The sequence below is a fragment of the Cygnus atratus genome, chromosome 2, assembly GCF_013377495.2.
Source record: "Cygnus atratus isolate AKBS03 ecotype Queensland, Australia chromosome 2, CAtr_DNAZoo_HiC_assembly, whole genome shotgun sequence".
Taxonomy (NCBI): domain Eukaryota; kingdom Metazoa; phylum Chordata; class Aves; order Anseriformes; family Anatidae; genus Cygnus; species Cygnus atratus.
The window spans coordinates 64,464,130-64,484,037 of record NC_066363.1 but is presented as its reverse complement, the minus strand read 5'-3'; the positions used below and the strand labels follow the sequence as shown (position 1 = coordinate 64,484,037).

General features: G+C 39.5%; 1 protein-coding gene across 2 annotated transcripts in view; it reads left to right on the top strand.

Annotated features, from left to right (window-relative positions):
• The first annotated feature begins 2,632 nt into the window (after positions 1 to 2,632).
• LOC118250902 (solute carrier family 12 member 7-like) overlaps positions 2,633 to 19,908 on the top strand; it is a 79,703-nt gene continuing 62,427 nt past the window's right edge. Inside the window, exons 1-3 of one of the 2 annotated variants that reach the window (XM_035552487.2) lie at positions 2,633 to 2,856; positions 15,054 to 15,151; positions 17,378 to 17,500. In XM_035552487.2, the coding sequence (XP_035408380.1) occupies positions 2,742 to 2,856; positions 15,054 to 15,151; positions 17,378 to 17,500 (336 nt within the window). In that variant the 5' untranslated portion in view covers positions 2,633 to 2,741. Of the gene's footprint in view, positions 2,893 to 15,053; positions 15,152 to 17,377; positions 17,501 to 19,908 lie in introns of both variants that reach the window. The other variant, XM_035552486.2, reaches the window with a different exon arrangement.

Genomic DNA, 19,908 nt, shown 5'->3' with positions numbered 1-19,908 from the left:
CAGGATGGGTCGATGGGCAGAGGCCAATGGGACATGTTCAACACATCTAAGTGCCGGGTCCTGCACTTTGGTCACAACTACCCCATGCAGCGCTACAGGCTTGGGGCAGAGTGGCTGGAAAGCTGTGCAGAGGAAAAGGATCTGGGGATGTTGGTCGACACTCGCCTGAACATGAGCCGGCCGTGTGCCCAGGTGGCCAAGAAGGACAACGGCATGCTGTTTTGTATCAGGAATAGCGTAGCCAGCAGGACCAGAAAGGTGATCGTACCCCTGCACTCTGCTCTGGTGAGGCCACACCCCAAGTACTGTGTTCAGTTTTGGGCCCCTCACTAGAAGGAAGACATCAAGGTCCTGGAATGTGCCCAGAGAAGGGCCACGAAGCTGGTGAAGGGTCTGGAGCACAAGTCCCATGAGGAGCAGCTGAGGGAACCGGGGTTGTTTAGTGTGGAGAAGAGCAGGCTCAGGGGAGACCTTAAAGCTCTCTACAACTACCTGAAAGGAAGGTGTGGGGAGCTGGGGGTCAGCCTCTTCTTGCAGATGACTAGAGACAGGACTAGAGGGAATGGCCTCAAGTTGCACCAGGGGAGGTTCAGGTTGGAAATTAGGAGACATTTCTTCACAGAAAGAGTAGTCAGGCATTGGAACGGGTTGTTCAGGGAGGTGGGGAGTCACCATCCCTGGGGGTGTTTAAAAGGTTGGAGCTGGTGCTTAGAGACATGATTTAGTCATTGATAATGGTAGTAGGGGTATGGTTATATCAGATGATCTTGGAGGTCTTTTCTAACCTTAATGATTCTATGATTCCGTGTTCATTCAAAAGTTGTTTGGTCCAAAGTTTTGTTTTCTCTTGCTCTTATCATTTCTAGGTAAGTTGTATCATGTTGAATCAAAATTGAACACTGCAGTCCTAATTTCTCCCCATTCCACCGTCTGTGCATACAGATGTGAAGTTTTCATCTTCTTCATTGTACATGAATTTCTTTCAGTGGATTTCTTAAGCACCGGATGGATGGTATTGAAAAATTATCATCTGTTTCAAATTCTCTTCTCAATGCTTATACATGACACCATGCATACTGTTCAGTCTGTTTTGAAGAGAGAATTATAATTTTTCAAATATATTTTAAAATTACATTTGCCATTCTAGTTTATCATTGTATCTGGTTCCATAGTACTGTTAATTTTGATAATAGCTTTTACCATGATGAAATTAAATTTAAAGTAAAATGTGCCCCAAAATATCCTTGCCTCTGCAGTACTATCAATAACATTGTAAATCCCTTGTCGCTAACAAAGATACCATTGCAGTTAGTTTCTTGGAAAAGGCAGGGGAAGGATGAGGAGACACATCTCTAAGAAAGAAAGTTCTTTCTCATGCAGCCATCTTCTCATTACTATAGTTATACTACAGACTGAATGAGGGCAAACTGCCAAGCCCATACCAGACATCAGTTACCATGCCTCTCTCCCTCTCCTTTTCTTGCTGACCTGCTATCTATCCTACCATATCTGGGTACACTTCCCTGTCATCTCTGATGTCCAGAATCCCCCTTCTTTGGAGGCATCTACTCCATCAGACCATGCATTAGGTTGACATCTTCCATCCCACTGAGGTATGGGACCTGCAGACCATTCAGAGTCTTCTTCAAAAATGCATAGATACACACCAAAATGATAAGAGTCCTGCTCTATTCTAACGTTTTGCTGGGAAGGGAGAAGAGCAGAAGAAGAAAAAAAAGGACCTTAGTTTCCAAGCCTGCTTTTCCCACTTTTGGAGTGGAGATGGTACAATCCTGCTCTGGGAAGGATGTTTAGGATAATCAAGAGCTACAGCTCATCACTAATGCTACATCATTAATATATTTTTTTAATCAGCCCATTCACTGATTCTTGGAATCTGCTTCACTCTAGGTCAGAGTTTACATGTTTACTTGAGCATGGAACGTGGAGCCTTCTGCTGTCCTCTACAACCCACAGCTACTGTGTAGGAGAGCAGATTTCTGGGAACCATCTGCATCTGGTAATTCCAAGGTGCGCAGAGGACTTTCTCTTCCACTCGTCTAAAAGGTGACCTGCAAAGCCCCTGCATGGGGCTTCTGGACGCTGTCATACCTTAGAGGTTCAGTACCCTACAGTCTGGCTTTGGTTTCCTTTGGAAGATAGTTTCTGTCTGCTGGGATATGAGAAGCAGCAGCCGCCTGGTAGTCCTAGTGCTGCAGGCATATGTGCAAGGCAAGATTTGACAAGGAGAGGAAGGTGTGTTGTGTGTGGTGGTTTTTGTTTGTTTGTTTTTGTGCCCAATAGCCGTAGCACTGATACACAAACACACACCCTCCTCTGGCTGTTTACCCAATGGCACTAGCTGGACCCACTTCTCCCTGCCTTAGGAGCACCTAGGCGCTCCGCATCACCCCTGCAGGAGAACAAAATCTGCTACAGACTGCCTCAGCTCTGAACTGGGAAGTTGCATATATGTAAATAAGACCTTCCCTTCCCACCTGCGTGCACCAAGCGACCTTTCACATCAGAGCCTTGTCTCCAATAAAATCGCTTAGGCCATTTTTTACTGCAAGCGGTAGCAGGAGGAGGCGGTGGCTTGGTGTCGGCCACCTCCCTCCCGCTGCGTGAGGAAATGGCTCTCACGTGAGGGAGGCGGTAGCGCTCGCCTCACCCTGCCCGCTACCTTGGGGGGGGGAGGTGCCAGTGTGTTCCGGGAGCTGCGCTCGGGTCGGCGGCGTGCGATGCCGACCAACTTCACTGTGGTGCCAGTAGAGGCGCAGGGCGAGGAGCGGGACCCGGCGGAGCGGGATGCGCAGCGGCAGGAGGAGGAAGAGGACAACAGGGACCGGGGCCCCAGTGAGAGAGAGGAGCGGGGTGGCGCCGGGTGTTTGTGTGTGTGAGGAGCGAGGTTCCCGGTGCCACCGGGCTGTGGAGGGGCGGGCCGAGTCGCTCCCGGAGGGCCTATGCTACATGTAAAGGGGATACCTTTCTTTTCTGTAGCGAGTGGTGCGGGGTCTACGTGCCCTGCTCAGGTGGGGGAAGTGCGGGAGAGGACGAAAGTCCGGTGCCTGAGGTGGCTGAGAGTTTATTTCTGTGTTTCCACATACTACTGCAGTCGCCACTGGCCGAGACGAGGAAGTACTCCCGGGTCAGCTGTAGCCTCGGGAGCGGGGCTGCCCGCTGCCTGCCGAGTGCGCGCGGCGGCCCGCTGAGGACAGGGAGCCGCGGTGCAAGTCTGGGTCTACTTCGTGCCTTTGCGGGAGAACAGGAGTAACCAGCGCCGCTGGCAGTTAAGTGGGAAGGCATAAAAGCTATGTTTCTGTTTAAAAGTCAAGTCCTGGTGGAGTTTACTAGAGAGAGAGGAGGAAAGATTTCTGACTGTGAAGAAGAGCGTAATCATACCTGAATTGTTTCAGGTGTTTGTCTAGCTATGTGCCAATGCATCAGCATCTGTGTTTTATTAGATGTGGTAGGTTTTTTACCTGATAGTAGTGCATTAGGAATGTTCTCTTCTACTAGGCCTCACTCGTGATGGCACCGAGGTGAGAAGAATCAAACCTGAGGTGGAGCTTGAACATTGTAAGACTCTGTTCAGGGCAGCCTGTTCTGTGACAGAATGGGTATTTGTCTACAAGCAGTGGTGGGAAAATAAGAGCTTTTGTCACTCAGATAATAAGGCCCTTCTAGGGAAGTAATAACTCTATTTTCCTTTGGCTCAGGAGCCCTCAACACTTCCTCTTTCTGAAGTATGTTGCAGCAGCAATGCCAAGCGTGGTCCCTGAGTAGGCTAGCACTGTGAAAGCTGGTTGAATCTTGCATGTTATTTTGGACACTGTATTACAGTCGAAACATGTTCCTAATACAATTTTTTTTTTTAGATGTTAGATGATTACAGGTGAAAAGACAGGTTGTAAAAAGGCAGTTTGTCATAATGGTGGTTTCTTCTGCTGGTGATATAGGTCACAGATAAAATAAGGATAATACCATATGATGTAGGATGTGAAAACGAATATTTGACAAAGTTAATTATTTATTTTCATCCATTTGTGCGTAAAGATTCCTTGGAAAGGTGGTTGAGAAAAACAAGCTGACAAAATTGGGTTGTTTGTTACAGAATTATAGAATGGTTTGGTTGAAAGGGAACTTTAACGATCTAGTCCAACACCATCTGTGTTTGAGCACGTGTTCATTTGTTTTCCTGCAGAGCTTGCTCCCCTCACCCCCCAACCTGCCTGAAAAAGTTGCATGTTAATTGTAGTTGCATTTCCTTCAGTATGTTGAAATAATGAGCAACTGTTCTAATAACTGGCAATTTTTGTTAAAGTTTTTTTGTTGTTGTTATTCTTAAACTAAATTGAATAGGAAGTCATAAACAGTATAAACTTTGAGAGCAGTTTGATTCCTATACTGGCTGGATAAAGGGCAGAAAAAAATGAATTTCTGAAGAGTGACCGCAACACAGAATTAATCTGTTTAGGTGGCTTTCCTTACAGTGATGAGGTAGTCAGAAAGGCACAGAGTGTGGTGTTAGGCTATATCACATCTCAAAATACTGAACATAAACATGAGTATGGCTAGACATGATTTGTTAGAGTGTGCATATATATGAAGTATCTGGAAAGTCTGGAACATTCAGAAATCTTGCAGGGTTGGAAAAGGGAAGAGTGGAGCTGGTGCTTTTGTAATGGTTTATTTATAACCTTTTCATGGTGTAAGAGTTCGTAATTTTTCATATAATTAAGTAGAATTTATGTGGGCCTGAGAGTTATATTTGCACATTCTAGAAGACTATAGTCTTCTAGAAATCCATCACTGGAGCCAATGAGTTTAATTTTTCCTGTTAATGGATCTGTAAATGACAAGTAGAGAGGAAAGCACTGAAAAAGCTTTTTCAACCTGTAGACAAGGTACAGTCAGAGAGGTCTAAGTTCAGTAAGAGAGATTAGATGCTGTACTTGGATACAGAGGTTGAGGAAATAAACAGCATATGTAATGTTGCCTTAGGTATTATACGTATCTGTGGTATGTAAACCTGTAATGCATGAGATCATTAGATTAATGCTCTGTAATCAAATAGTTATCCTTAACTCATTCATTCTTCTGAGAGCTTTAAGAAATCCTAAAATACTGGATTTGTTAATATTAACCTCAGCTAAAAGATACTGTGGTTAAGCCCATCTAAAGGCTTGTGTTAAAACTAGCAGAAAACAGAACTAGTGCAGTGGGGAAAAACATGCTTTTCCTGGTTTTGGAGTTGAAGTGAATGAGTGCTGTAAAAAGTGAGAATTGCTAAAGTTGTAAGAAGGTGGAAGAAGGGTACAGCTGGGAGTAAAGGTGGGAGTAAGAAAACAGGTGGAATGAGACCTGCTTTAGGTCACCCTTAGCCTGTATAGCTCAGCATGTAATCTTATTGTTTGGGCTATCTAGAATTTTATCAGTTTTAACTGAATTGTATGGCTAACATATAATTGTTTTGAAATTGCCTTGACTACACTAGTCATTTTTTTTAAGTGTGTATTGCAAGTAAAATAGTTCTGTTGATTTATTATCAGCTTTTCTGTGTAGTCTCCCTTTTTTCATACATTCTCATCTGATACTCATCTATGTGATAAGAGAGTAAGCTGAGATGTTCGTACTCTATGTTCACTCCATAAACATTTGAAATTCTAGCCTTCTATTTTCTGATTGTGTGACGCTTATATGTGTGCATAGGAGGTGAAAGCTTACATGAGTGGCTGCTTGCCTGGATTATAGTACTGGCTACAGTAGGATTTGTGATGAAGAGTTATGGGGAAGGGCAGAAATTAACATTTGGATTGAACAATGCAGTTGAAGGTTGGGGCTTTACTGACTCAGATTCCTCCTGCTACTTTGTATATATTTATGTGTACCTATCTTGTTCAGTGATCTTATAGTTCCATATAAGGGAAGAGTGCTTAGGAAATAGTAATTAGTAAAAGAAGAGAAGGAAAGAGTGTTCTGTTGTAGGGGGAGTAATGGATGAAGTTTTATAAGAATTTCTGGCTTTTTTTTCTTCACATACATCAGTAATAAGTGCCTATTGTATAGACCTCTAAAAACTTTGAAATCGATCAAATTTGTCTTTCATTACAAGTTCAACACCTCAGATGTTTTGGAATATTAACTAGCATCCTGCAGTGTTATATACCTAGCCACAGCAGTGTCTTATTTAGAAACCAATATGACAAGTAACTCCTACAAAAAAAAATTGAATTGAAGAACCTCAATTACAAGGAATATCAATGGCAAACTTGATCGATTCCAGAGAAGTCATAGTATTTGTACTTAAGTGGGGATTCTGTTAATTTCTGTAAAATGCTAATTCCAGGAAAACAAGGGAATAGTTGAGGGTGCATATATGCAATGGAGGGAAGACAGGCTAATCTCACTGACATTAGTAGCTGATTTTCTGTCTGCTTCTGTTTAAACACAGGACCAGTCTGCAGTTCAGAACTTACTGCACAGAAAAATACATTACATTTTTGTTTTCTGCTTCATCCCCTTGCAGTTTCTCCATATCTTCATACTTATTTAAATCTCCATAGATTAAGTACATAAGCAGGATAGAGAGGGATAACAAATCAGTGGTGTGCACGGTGTTTCCAGTACTGGCCAGAGGCTGATGCTGTTGTCTAGGGATATACATGGGCTGGTGAACATGATATTGTTTCCATGTTCTTCCAGGCTCCAACCACTTGTGGGTCAGATATAGCTGAGGTTTCTGTGAAACTTGATTTAAAAATATAAACTCACAAAATTAAGAAAAAATGAATCAAATTCTAAATTTATTTTTATTCTAAATACACTCAGCATGTTTCTCCTATGTAGTCAGGAAGATAATGTGTTTTTGGTATATCAGAAACTGGCAGTAAATTCTGCTGTTCAGTGGCATATTACCTCTTTTTTGTTTATTTCTGAACCAGTCATCAAATCAAGCTAATACTTGTCAATCCCTTTCCAGATTACTCATGATTTTATAAAAGCTAGTCCCATCTCAACCCTATCACTTTACAAACTGAGTATAAGTCATTCTATATGGGAATCATTCCTTACTACTTGTTCTCCTTACTGTCTTTCTCTTGAACTTTTTCTACTTCTGTCCATTTTGGAAAGGTGGAGGTTCAAGAACAGTGTGTAATAATCATGTTGTGAATGGACTCTGCTTTTTATACCTTTGTCTAACATGGACTTTTTTTTTCATTCCCAATGTTCAAGCTGTGTTTTGAAAAAATCTTTGTACGGGTATTTTTATGAAAGTCATAAACAGAGTATCTCATTCATGAAAGATAAGAATCAGCTAGCTTGGAGCCATACTATCTAGGGTTGTTTTCCTTCATGTATGTAAATACTGACTTACAATTCTATGTTGAATTTTGCCTGTTGTGTTAATATCCATTTAGTCTCAAAGGTCCTCTGCAGCACTTCACAATTACCTTGTGTCTTGACTAAACTAAATAACTTGAAAGATTTTCCAGCCCTCATATCTCTGGGCACCTAATTATTTTTGTTGTTGCATTTTATTAATATATGGTACAGTATGTGTCTCAGCAGAACTTAAACAGCCATCTGACTATTTCCCTTGTCTGAGTAGACCATACTTGTCTATTTTCATACTCATTTACTGATGGCTTATCTGAGATCTCCTCTTTCAGTCCATGGTCACTTTATTTCTTTAAGCATGTTCAGTGAATTTCATTTCAAATTCACATTCGTTTCAAATGTCTTGGCAGACTAAGTCAGAGATCCCGATGGCAGACTATATAAATTCGATTTCCATTCTTATTGATTCTCCGAAAGAGCACTTTCAGCTTTGTGAGGCAGTCTCCCTTTAGAGAAGTTATTGGTTACTTTCCCCCTGCCCCTTGGCGTGCTGTATAATGCAGTTTTGGAATGGAGAGTACTATTCCTGTTGCGGAGAAAGGCACATCTGACTAAACTGACTTGCTGAATAAACTAGGTCTGTCTCCAGTATTACTGTTTGTGGACTGTTTTAGGGAGCCAAAACAGCAAGAAACTGGTTATAATAGGAATACAAAGTTTTTTTCAGTAGGCTTTATTTCCGTGAGTCAGCTCATTGTAGAACAACAGTGTTGTTCCACTCCCATCTCAACACACATCACCACCTTAAAAATAATGCAGATTATTTTTATTTGCTCTCTAAACTAATGAACTATAGTTTTATCAAAAACTACTTATTTTCTGGATTTGAGTAGAAATAATGAACTTCTGAGGATTTTTTCCCCTTTTACCCAACGTGGGTTCCATTGTTCAAAAATAGATTCTCCTAATAGATTCTCATAACCCTTTCCTGGTTTATGTGGTGGTACTTGCATAATTGGGTAATACTTGTTTTCTTACTTTGTTGTATTGGATGTACCAGTTAAATAAGGAGGATGTTTTGTGCATAATATAACGTGTATAACTGCAGCTGTTTGTATGCCATGGCTTTGTGAATTGTTCAGATAGTAGTTAGCAGAATATTCATTATTTTATTTCTGTGATTAGTATAGGTCATGCTATCAGGATTCTGTCTGCAGTAGCCTGCCCCCCTCCCCTTCTCACTCCTTCCCCCAGTGTATTATCTCTGGTCCTTAAATAACTTTGCTCTTGAATCATAGCTACAGGGAAACATAGCTTAATAATGTCCCTGTCCTTTGAAAGTATTTATTTGCTTCCTAATTTGTCAACAGCTAGCATTCTTAATTAGCTCCTTTAATTAGCTGTATCCTCTAGCTCACTCACAGCAACGAAAAATAAGCACTGTTCAAGCCTGTTTAGGGAATCGTTCTAGGAGCCTTTGGAAGATGACATTATTAGTGGCAACTGCTTTAAAAAACATTATTATGAAAATTAATATGTATCTGAACAAATTAAGATCTCACTCTTTCTGGAAGAAGAAAGGAAAAACTTACTCTGTTTCTTGCCTTCTAACAGGGGGACATGTTTGTGCCTTCTTACACTGAAAGCCTCTTCTTGCAAGACTGCTTGCTTGAAGCGAGTGAAACCTTTTAGTAGATTATTTCTATCATGAAGAATGGGAAGCTTACTTTCCTTGAAAATATGACAGAGCTTGGCTTTGTTACCTTAGAACTGGCCTGACAGAAACTTACCAGGACAGAAACAATCGAATTGCTCGCTGCTATTGATTAGTCCTGTCTCCCTCTGCTGGCAAGACTTATACAGTGCAAGTGCTCCTCAGTTCCACAAGCTGGTTTTGTTTTTTTTTTTTTTTTGGGGGGGGGAGGGGGGCGGGGCGGGGTGAAGGTGTGGGAGTCAAAACGAGGAGTGACAAGAGCCAGGCTTTTTGCAGTATCACTCACTTAAAGCAGCTCTTGCACGAGGAGCTTTAGGAAACGTTCCTGGAAGGAGCCTTCTGGCCTTTCCACAGGTGACCATCTTTTTAGTGTAAGTGTTAAGGTCACAGAGAAAAGTAGATTTCAGTTTTGATGCAAAGATTAGACCACAGGAAATAGTCTGCTCTAAGCAATAACATCAGTTTAATAGAATTGAAATAGTTTGTATGAAGTTGCTTGAGGCTAGTGTAGAATGTGTAAAATAAGTTAATGCATAAACCAGAAAACACTGGTATATCTAATTTGAAAGAGAATTAACAACTTATAAGCCAAGTCGTAAAGGGGACCCCTTTTTAACACAAGTATTTTGAAATTAAAAAGAGTGCTTGCAAAGTTACTAGCATTATATTTTCAAGTGTTTTATTTGTCTGCTACATCTTAAGTACAATACTACAAGCTCTTCCTACATAAAATCATTGTTTAGCAACTATACTTGCCTGAGATCTGTTCATATGTACTTGATGCATAAAACCAACTTTTTTGATACTACATAAATCTGTGTATACACAGATAACAACATAAATAGGTTGCTACTATTTGTTGTTAGTGTGTACCAATCTTTTTAAAAGTATCTCAAGGTGAATTTATTTGATGTGAAGAAAACCTTAAGCAGTAGCTATTATTAGGTAAAGAGATGGGTTTTTATTAACTTGATCCTGCCCGTTTCACTAAGCAGTGTTTATTGCTAACAGAAATCCTGCAGCTTTAATTCTGGTCAGAGAGTTTGTGACTGTCATATAGTTCGGCTTTATCATGTGCCTGTTCACAGTGCATGAAACCTTAATGATTTGTTTCAGGATTAATCCCTTACTAGTAAGAAACAGGATTTGAGGTCTTAAGCAAAGCTGGGAAGAGGTAACTGTCAGTTTGTTTCCATTCTTGATGCATGAAGAATCAGCAGAGAAGAGTGATTTGATTTACTTTAATTATGAATGAGCAAGATAATGAAGAAAGTGGGCAAAATCCAAGTGAGTCTCTTTATATCTACAGTATTGCGTTTTAATGACTATTTTACTGAAGTATCAGGTTCAATACTTATAGCTGTCCTATGAAGAATTTACAAGGAGGTTAAGTACATCATGTTCAGCTTTTCAAGGAAGCTTAAATTGTACTAGTCATTGGTGGCGATAATGCAAGAAATTAGTTGATTTATTAAAAATATTTAGACACTTATTTTAAAAGTATGACTTGTAAATGAAGTAGATTGCACTGACTTCCTACGCCCATCCAATGAAAAAAAAAAATTATGGTGGTCAAGATGTGTTCAAAACAAAGTTATTGATATCTTTTCCTAATTTGAATTTAAGTAAGGCAATTGTTTTTTAAAAATTTGGGTTTACTTTAGCACTCTAGAGAATACTTCTATACATTTTTGGAGTAGGAGGGGTAAGAAATTAATTTAAGATTGTCTGAGTCCTTTTATTGCCTGCTAATTAAAAAAAAGACATATAGGAAGTAAATATGCATTATGAAGAAGATGGAATTTATGCTTTTTGCCACAGGCAACATGACATTTTGATATTTAAGTGACTTTTTAATTTTTTTTAACCTTAAAATATTTATTTACATTAACAATAGATGTTTTTTTCTGCTTTTACAAACAGCATCTTATCTTCATGTTTTCATTTTATAGTGGTTTGTTCTTAATATGACCCAATACTAACTTCATGAAATGCCTACCATAGTTTTTATTAGAAAGATCATTATATCTTGCTAACCAGATCATACTTCAATGTACATGGGATGTGATTAAGAGTTGCCATTTGAAATATAGTGTTTTTTTTTTTTTAAATGTACCTGTTGCTTAGTTTGTTAGAGAACTTATCAAGGCCAAGCTGATTCGTGGCCATATGGTTCAATTTAGATAGTTTTCAGAGAAGTGAGAAATATCTGTATTCTTTTGCCATTTAAAAAATAACCTGCTTTTCTTTTTCAGATTAATGTTGATTTGTTACAGTATAACAGGAGAGGTAGATGCTTGCCAAATGGGCTTGTTTGGACAAAATTTGTTTGAATACAAAGGCAAATAGGACCATTTCTTGAATGTGAACAGTATGTGACAGGTATAGTGTGGAACAGTGAGGAACCAGTGAATCTGGAAAGGATTTAGGGGTCAGACTGGAATAGAATAGCATGATCTTGATTTAATGCTGTGGTAAAGGGCATGATCCTTGCAGTCGAAAGGTGATTATTATACTTCTGTAAATAGCACAACTGAGACTGTAGAAGGCTGTATTTGATTTTTTTAGAGTTTATATTTTTCTTATATATATTAAACTGGAAAGGATGTTGCCACAAAAATGACTGAAGATTAGGAGAATGCTTTATGAGCTTAGTTGGTTTAGTTTTTCCAAAAGAAGTTTGAGAAACTTGATGAGTATTATAACCTTCACAGATGGAAAATACTGAGTGCAAGTGGTTAAATTTGGAAGGTGTACTGGGAAGTTACAGATATAAATTTGAAGATCCAAATTCAAATGTAGAAATAAGGAACAATTCTTTGAGATTTTTCCTCTAATTAAAAAACATTAATCATAACAGGAAAATATCTACCATTTTATTTTTATTTCAATTTGTTTTGTCAAAGTTGTAGAGCCTAATGAAATTCTGTAACCTGTGTAAAGACAGGAAATAAGATTAGATGGTCTAATATTTTTGTCCTTAATCTCTTGAACAGGCATCTCAGTGCAAATTTAGGATCACTTAGATGACTGTTTGCCTTCTCAATTCCCAAGCTCTGGTCTGTCATTTTGCCTAAGACAAGATACCTGTAATACTTTTTTTAATGTTCCAACTCTTTTGAATTGTGGAGGAGGAGGGTGAGGGCAGAACTGTTACTGTCGTTCTATGATTTAGTTAGATTGGCATTAGTGCTAAAGAAGTGTTTGCTTACTCAGGCTGCTTATTCTTGTCTCTGTAGTGACAGCATAAGCACTTGTGTAGTGAACACACAAACTCAACTGGATTCAAAATTGCAGCAAAAAATGAAAATAAAAGCAAAATAGTTCTCTCTGAACTCTGTATTACTCCACCAACCCCTGCTGAATAGTTTACAGTTCTGTTTGTGTGAGGACCAGGATTGGGTAAGTTATAAGATGAGAGGGACACCTTTTTTGTGACAGAGTGGTCTCTGCCTGTTTACGTTGACTGTAAATCTGTACTGTTGAGCTCTGTCTTGTGCTGCATAAAATCGACTTGTTAGGATTTGTTTAGAAATTTTTTATTGGTAATGTACCTTAAAGTATTCTACCTATCAATGGTTGTGAGGGTCACTATTCTTCACGAAACTTCTGAGGAATGAGAATTTGAACAATGTGCTTCTTTGGCTTCATGACCAACACTTTGAATGCAGATTTATTTCAAACATAAGTTTTGTTTGGTGCATGGAAATGTTAATGAGAAATTATTTGATAACCTTGGCAGTTCTGAACTTTGGGCTAACACAACCCTAGGACAGTTTGTAATAACTTGTGTGGGTTACATTGCATCTGCAATTGGAAAACTGATAGATTGGTTTTGGGGCTGGGTTGTTATAATAGCTATAGTTGCTCTTCTCATTAATTGTACTAGAGAGGCTTGGGTAAAACTGCAAATCTGGATGTGTTGTTTATTGTCTGGAACTTGGCCTATGGAAACCAAGCAGTTGTAAGAGTAATGAACTGGAGAGAATAGTACTTTGCAGGTATGCAGTACTGAGGCGTTAATGAGGAGAAGAGATGATGCACGTGATGCAAAGATGAGAAGGAAGATGAATATGGATTTTTTGCGTAGAGTTTTATGAATATGGATCTGTGAGTTCTGATAATATGACAGTTGTGTGGAGGACAAAACCGTTCCTTAATGGCATGGCATCTGCTGGTGGTCACTGGAATTGGAAATCATTATCCATTTTTGAAACTCTGCAATCCTTTTTTTATAAAAAGGAAAAAAAAGGTGTGTATGGGAGGGCATGGACTATGGATCTATGGCCTTTCTCAATATTGCCTCCCAAACTTGAGACATGTCTTCATCATTCTCTGTTCGCAGATACGTGTCTTACATAGGAAAAACAGTGTAATGGAGCTGATAAAAGCCGATTTCTCTGACAATCATATACTAAACTGGCACATTCCATCATGCTCTATAAAAAGCAAACAAAAAACAACAAAATGCACACCACACAAAACAACCTTCTCCCTTCCCTCCCCCCTCGCCAACAACAACAATCAAATAACAAGCCTACACACAAGCTTGATAGCTGGTCAGTGAAGAGGAGTGGGAATTATTCAGGTTGTAGGACTTGAAGCAGTGGGATCGATGGTAAGCTTATCAGCAATAAGCTTAAGTAGAGAAACAAAAAAATCATAACCTTAAGTAGAGAAACAGAAAAATGAAAGCTGGACATTATGGTGGAACCCTAGATAAGAACAGTAGATTGTGGATGAATCTTCACTGGACCATGGAATAAATTCTGGAGGCCTAATGGACAACAGCTATCTTTTGAATCTCTCTGTCTTGATACTAGTAAGTATTGTGATACCGTGAAGCTAAGGGAGCTATGAAGACTGGTTGACAACATTCCTGAAGGATATTCTGTCTCATCTGCTTGAAGGACTGAGATCTATTTTTCTTATTACAACCAGGATGGTACTTGAGGTGCCGTGACTGCCTTCTGCTGTCTATCTTAGTAATAACATTGTTCTGGGACTTTGGGGGGGGGGGAAGTGCCCTGGGAGGATAGAGTAGAGAACACATGGAAAAGAACAGTTTGTTCTCCAGCTCTTTTTTAATTCTGTGGTGAAGAGACTATGTAGGTGTTATTGCTGTAACTTGTAAATATAGGCCAAAAAGCACAAGCAAAGGACTTGAAGCTATTTGGGAATTCCAGTGTTGTGACAGTTACAAGCACATAACGCCTCTTGTATTGCATGGACTGGAAATTAGTGGAAGTGATGCTGTATCTTTTAAAAAAAGGTGTTTTAGAGCAGATCTACAGCTTTGTGAGATTGATATTTCAATAAGGAATAGAATAAGTATGGCATCTCATAGGAGAATCATAGATATTAGACCCCAAGAATCCTAGATCCCCACAACTTTTGCAGCTTTTCTAAAAAGAATTCTTTTGTAGCTTTTTGCATAAATTCCTGCCTCAACACTACAGAAGTGTTTGTTTTTTTGAATGGAGTCCATAAAGTACGGAAAAGTTAGGCTAGCATAATATGCCCCCCACATCCCCCAAAGGTTTATGTCAAGTTCTATTAATGAGAGCTTTTAAGTAAACTAGAGAGGTGATAATATGAAGAAGTTTAAAAGACAAAATAGACTAACCTTTATAGAGTGTTAATTTAAATTTTATTTCTTTATATGTGGACACAGTCTCTGCAACTGACTCAGACCTTCTTGAACTAACCCTTGGGAACCCCTTCATTTTTGGAAACCTAAGACTTCAAAAACAAAAAGGCAAACAAAAACAACAGAAAAAAAAAGCTAATTATATCTTTTTAAAACAGTATAGCTACATCAAGTGATCTGTAGATTTTTCAGAATGGTGATTCCTTATCAAGATAGATAATTTGTAATTGTCCGCTTTTTGAAGCAGCAATTTGACTTTATTTCCATTTGCTTTCTGGAATATTCTTAAAACAGTATCTTCTGAACATCCCTTTTATGCTAAAACCTTGTTGTTGTTTTGTTTTACAGCAGGGGATGGGATTGCCAGGGAAAGTAGTCCATTTATTAGGAGTGCAGAGATGGACAGAGGAAATATGTATGAAGGGAAGAATATGGCGCTCTTTGAGGTAAGTTTTTTTATAAAATATTACATAAGAAAATTTATTTTACCTTCAATTCAGGTTGTGCTAATAAGATAGAAAACAAGGAAAACCCTCTCCTTTTTTTCTGAAATTTAGTGTAGTGGGGGAAAATCAGTGGGAAATTTAGTGGGAAAAACATTACATTTCAACAGGTTGGAATGCTGTAATCAGAAAAAAGCTCATTTTTTTTCTAAATTCTATTTTATATATGCAAAACCAGTAAATATTGGTATGCATTGCTGTGAAGAGAAGAAATGAGCCTTCTTGCATTTAAAATTGGTTATCTAGGAATTAGAAGTTGTTGATAGCTGCTGAAAGTTTTAATCTAGTGGTTTTAACAAAGCATTATCAAGTATTAAAAGAATTGGGAAATATATTATGTTGAACTGGGGAAAAACAGACTATTTTTAAGGAAGCAAAGGTATAAGCTGTGATAGGCCATGACTTAAGTATATTGTCCAGTTACAATGTATAGCATAGCTATTTCTGCTTTCTAATATAAAAATCTGATTTATAATGCAAGTTTAATGCCTGTTTAATTCACTGAGTAATTGCAATCGTTTACAGGGCAAAAAAAAAAGTATATTGATATGGTACACTTAAGTGCTGTTTTCACGTTGAAATGGTACTTTCAGTAAGTTTAGCTTAAGTTTTACTCCAGCAGCATCCACTGGTCTTGCTTTGGTGCTTTGATAAACAAGATCTTTGTTACATTGCTTGCTCATCTTGCTGTTGTATTCAACCCACCATTCTTGTCTTCCTCTTACGCTCCTCCCTTCTTTCTTCTAAATATCTTTGCACAGAAGACATGTTTCAGTTCCCTTCTTCTGTATGACCAGAATGCTTGATTTTACTACTTCTCACTAAATCTTAGAGAAGATTGTGCTAAAGATCAAAGTGTTGTTAGTCATTAAATGTCTATTTGTCACTTACAGAATTTTTTAATAGTTTTTTGACAGAAACCATGATCGAGTTTAGTCACTGAATTTCTCTCCTTCTGACTCTTAACTCATTAATATCCTAAATTACCTGTTGTTCAAATAAGCCGCTGTATTCCTCAGTGTTGATAAATTGTCCATACCTGCTGCTTTTTTCTTCATTGTCCCTAATCTACTTTGAATATGTGCTTGCATCAGTTATTTTTAATATTGCCTGATGTTAAATCCTCAGCTGATGGTATAAAGAAAACTATCTTTTGCATATCTCAGATTATGGATCATGCTGTTATAGTGTCTTCTTGAAAACGTTCTAGTGACTTCATCACCATCGCTGATGTAGTGTTCAATCTTTTCATAGCATGTATTTTGTTGTATGTTTCCTAGTCTCATGTTTTCAGCTGACTTGTTTGTAACATTTCGTACAAAAGTACAAAAAAGTTAATGTTTGTTGACTGTGATTATCATGACTTAATGCCTTCAGGCAAAGATGCCTTAGTTCTTATATCCTACTGTTTGCTATTCTAATCTCATCTACCTCCCAGTGTTTGATCTTGCATGCTTGATTTAATTTCATAGTTCTGTTTTCCTGGAATATTTTTATAATATGTGCTTCTTTTGGGATTTTGATTTTTAGCATGCTTTGGTTTTGTAGCAGATATTTGGCTGAAGAAAGATGGGCTGACTTCTGTGTTAAGTAATACTACTTATGTTTAATTACATGTGATAAGAATATATGTGCCTATATTTTCAACAAATGCATGCTTTGGAAGTAGTATGCATGTTTTGAGATAAAAATCTGTAAGCCTACAACAGTAGGTTTGGGAACGATCCTTAAGAATTGTGGTTCCTGAGAGGTCTTCAAGTCTGAAGATACTTTGTGCTTGAGAGAATTATCAGAGGCAATTCTTTAGGTGTTTTTTCCAACATCCAGCTAGTGTCTAATGATGCTGCTAGTACAATTCCATAAACATTGTACCTTATAATTTTTAGAATAATGACCCTTCTCTAGATTTCCCTTATATTCCAGCTTTACAAGCTGCATATTGTAAGATTGTTTGCTTTTTTTAAAAAAAAAAAAAAAGCAATATAGCCTTGTAGTGTTGAACGTCTAAAAAGATTTAGAACTTTTGTTGATTGACAGATGACTAGTATTTTGTCACGCTGGTTTCTGGATTTGAGTTAGTCAGGGCTAACCTGCTGAGTTTGTTTGTTTGAAGTAGTATCATAAAATCATGACTTTTTAATAAGCACAGTTGTCTTAAAATCCCAACAGGAGGAAATGGATAGCAATCCCATGGTGTCATCTCTTCTTAATAAACTAGCAAACTATACGAATCTGACTCAAGGTGTGGTGGAACATGAAGCAGATGAAGACACCAAGCGAAAAGAAGTCAAGGTATTTAAACTTCTGATAAGCTAGCCACAAAAAGAGGAATATTTTTCAAGGTTAAAAAAAATAAATCAATGGATGCCTGAAAACAGGACATTTATAATACTGTACTTAAAATTGAAGTGTTCACAATGAGTCATCTTAATTTGTTCTTCTTGGCAGCATATTTTAGCAAGAACTTGCTGTAAAAGTCCTAGATGAAATGTGTAAAACTAGGACTCAAAGCAAGCACTGCAAGCATTGCAGTTTCCTCTTCCCTTCTTTTCTTCTTCCTTCCATCCTTATATGAACATAAGTATTTTTATCTAGCTTTGAGGATGCAATGTAATTTTCTCCTTTGGTTGGTTTAATGATGCACTTTATTTTTTATCTCAGGTTGAAATTGAAGGAAAACTTGGAAAAAGTCATTTTTCTTCTGTTAATAGCTCTATATTTTCCGTGTTCAGAGGAGGGAAAGGCTCTCTTTAACACATTTCTAAACATATTTGCTCGAAGATAACAGCTAAAATCTCTGAGGATTGTCTGCTGGATACCCAAAATGCCTATCTAGACCTCTAGGAAAGCAGTATATGCAACCTAGTCAATCTGCAATAAGATGTTAGATTGCTTCCAACCTTTCGCAGAGGGATCGGTTCAGAAGGAGAGAGCCTGGATCAAAAACATGCAGCCTGACAAATCACAAAAACTTCTATTCAAGGAGGGATGATGAGGTGGAACTGGCAGGGCTTGGAGAATGAACCACAGAATGAAAACTCAGGGTAGACATAGGAAAAAGGAGAGTACTGGAAGTTATTTGTCTTTCAGTAGGAGTGGGGGTGCTGCTACGGATTGTTTTCTCTTATTTTTTTTATTGAGCTATGGAGGAAGAAGTAGAAATGAATAAGAATGAATAGAATTGTATAATTATAGAATCATTAAGTTGGAAAAGACCTCTAAGATCATCTGGTCCAACCATCCCCTTAGTACCAATGTCACCCACTAAACCATGTTCCTAAGCAACACATCCAATCTTTCCTTGAACACCCCCAGGGATGGTGACTCCCCGCCTCCCTGAACAACCCGTTCCAATGCCTGACTACTCTTTCTGTGAAGAAATGTCTCCTAATTTCCAACCTGAACCTCCCCTGGTGCAACTTGAGGCCATTCCCTCTAGTCCTGTCTCTAGTCATCTGCAAGAAGAGGCTGACCCCCAGCTCCCCACACCTTCCTTTCAGGTAGTTGTAGAGAGCTTTAAGGTCTCCCCTGAGCCTGCTCTTCTCCACACTAAACAACCCCGGTTCCCTCAGCTGCTCCTCATGGGACTTGTGCTCCAGACCCTTCACCAGCTTCGTGGCCCTTCTCTGGGCACATTCCAGGACCTTGATGTCTTCCTTCTAGTGAGGGGCCCAAAACTGAACACAGTACTTGGGGTGTGGCCTCACCAGAGCAGAGTGCAGGGGTACGATCACCTTTCTGGTCCTGCTGGCTACGCTATTCCTGATACAAAACAGCATGCCGTTGTCCTTCTTGGCCACCTGGGCACACGGCCGGCTCATGTTCAGGCGAGTGTCGACCAACATCCCCAGATCCTTTTCCTCTGCACAGCTTTCCAGCCACTCTGCCCCAAGCCTGTAGCGCTGCATGGGGTAGTTGTGACCAAAGTGCAGGACCCGGCACTTAGATGTGTTGAACATGTCCCATTGGCCTCTGCCCATCGACCCATCCTGTCCAGGTCCCTCTGCAGGGCCTTCCTACCCTCTGGAGGATCGACACTTCCCCCCAGCTTGGTGCCCTCTGCAAACTTACTGAGGGCACACTCAATTCCCTCAACCAAATCATCAATAAAGATATTGAAGAGGGTGGGCCCCAACATCGACCTCTGAGGAACACCACCCGTGACTGGTCACCAGCTAGATTTCACTCCATTCACCACCACTCTCTGGGCCCAGCTGTCCGACCAGTTTTTAACCCAGCAAAGAGCGTACCTATCCACACCATGGGCTGCCGGCTTCTCCAGGAGAATACTGTGGGAGACCATGTCAAAGGCCATGCTGAAGTCTAGGTAGACTACATCAACAGCCTTTCCCTCATCCACCAGGCAGGTCACCCGGTCATAGAGGGCAATGAGGTTGGTCAGGCAGGACTTGCCTTTCACGAACCTGTGCTGACTGGGCCTGATCCCTTGGTTGTCCCCCACATGCTGTGTGCATTCAAGATGACCTGTTCCCTTGCCTTTCCTGGCACTGAGGTCAGGCTGATAGACCTGTAGTTCCCCAGGTCCTCCTTACGACCCTTCCCATAGATAGGCATCACATTAGCAAGTCTCCAGCCATCCAGGACCTCTCCAAATGGCCATGACTGCTGATAGATGATGGAAAGCAGCTTGGCAATTACATTTGCCAACTCCTTCAGCACCCTCGGGTGCATTCAATCAG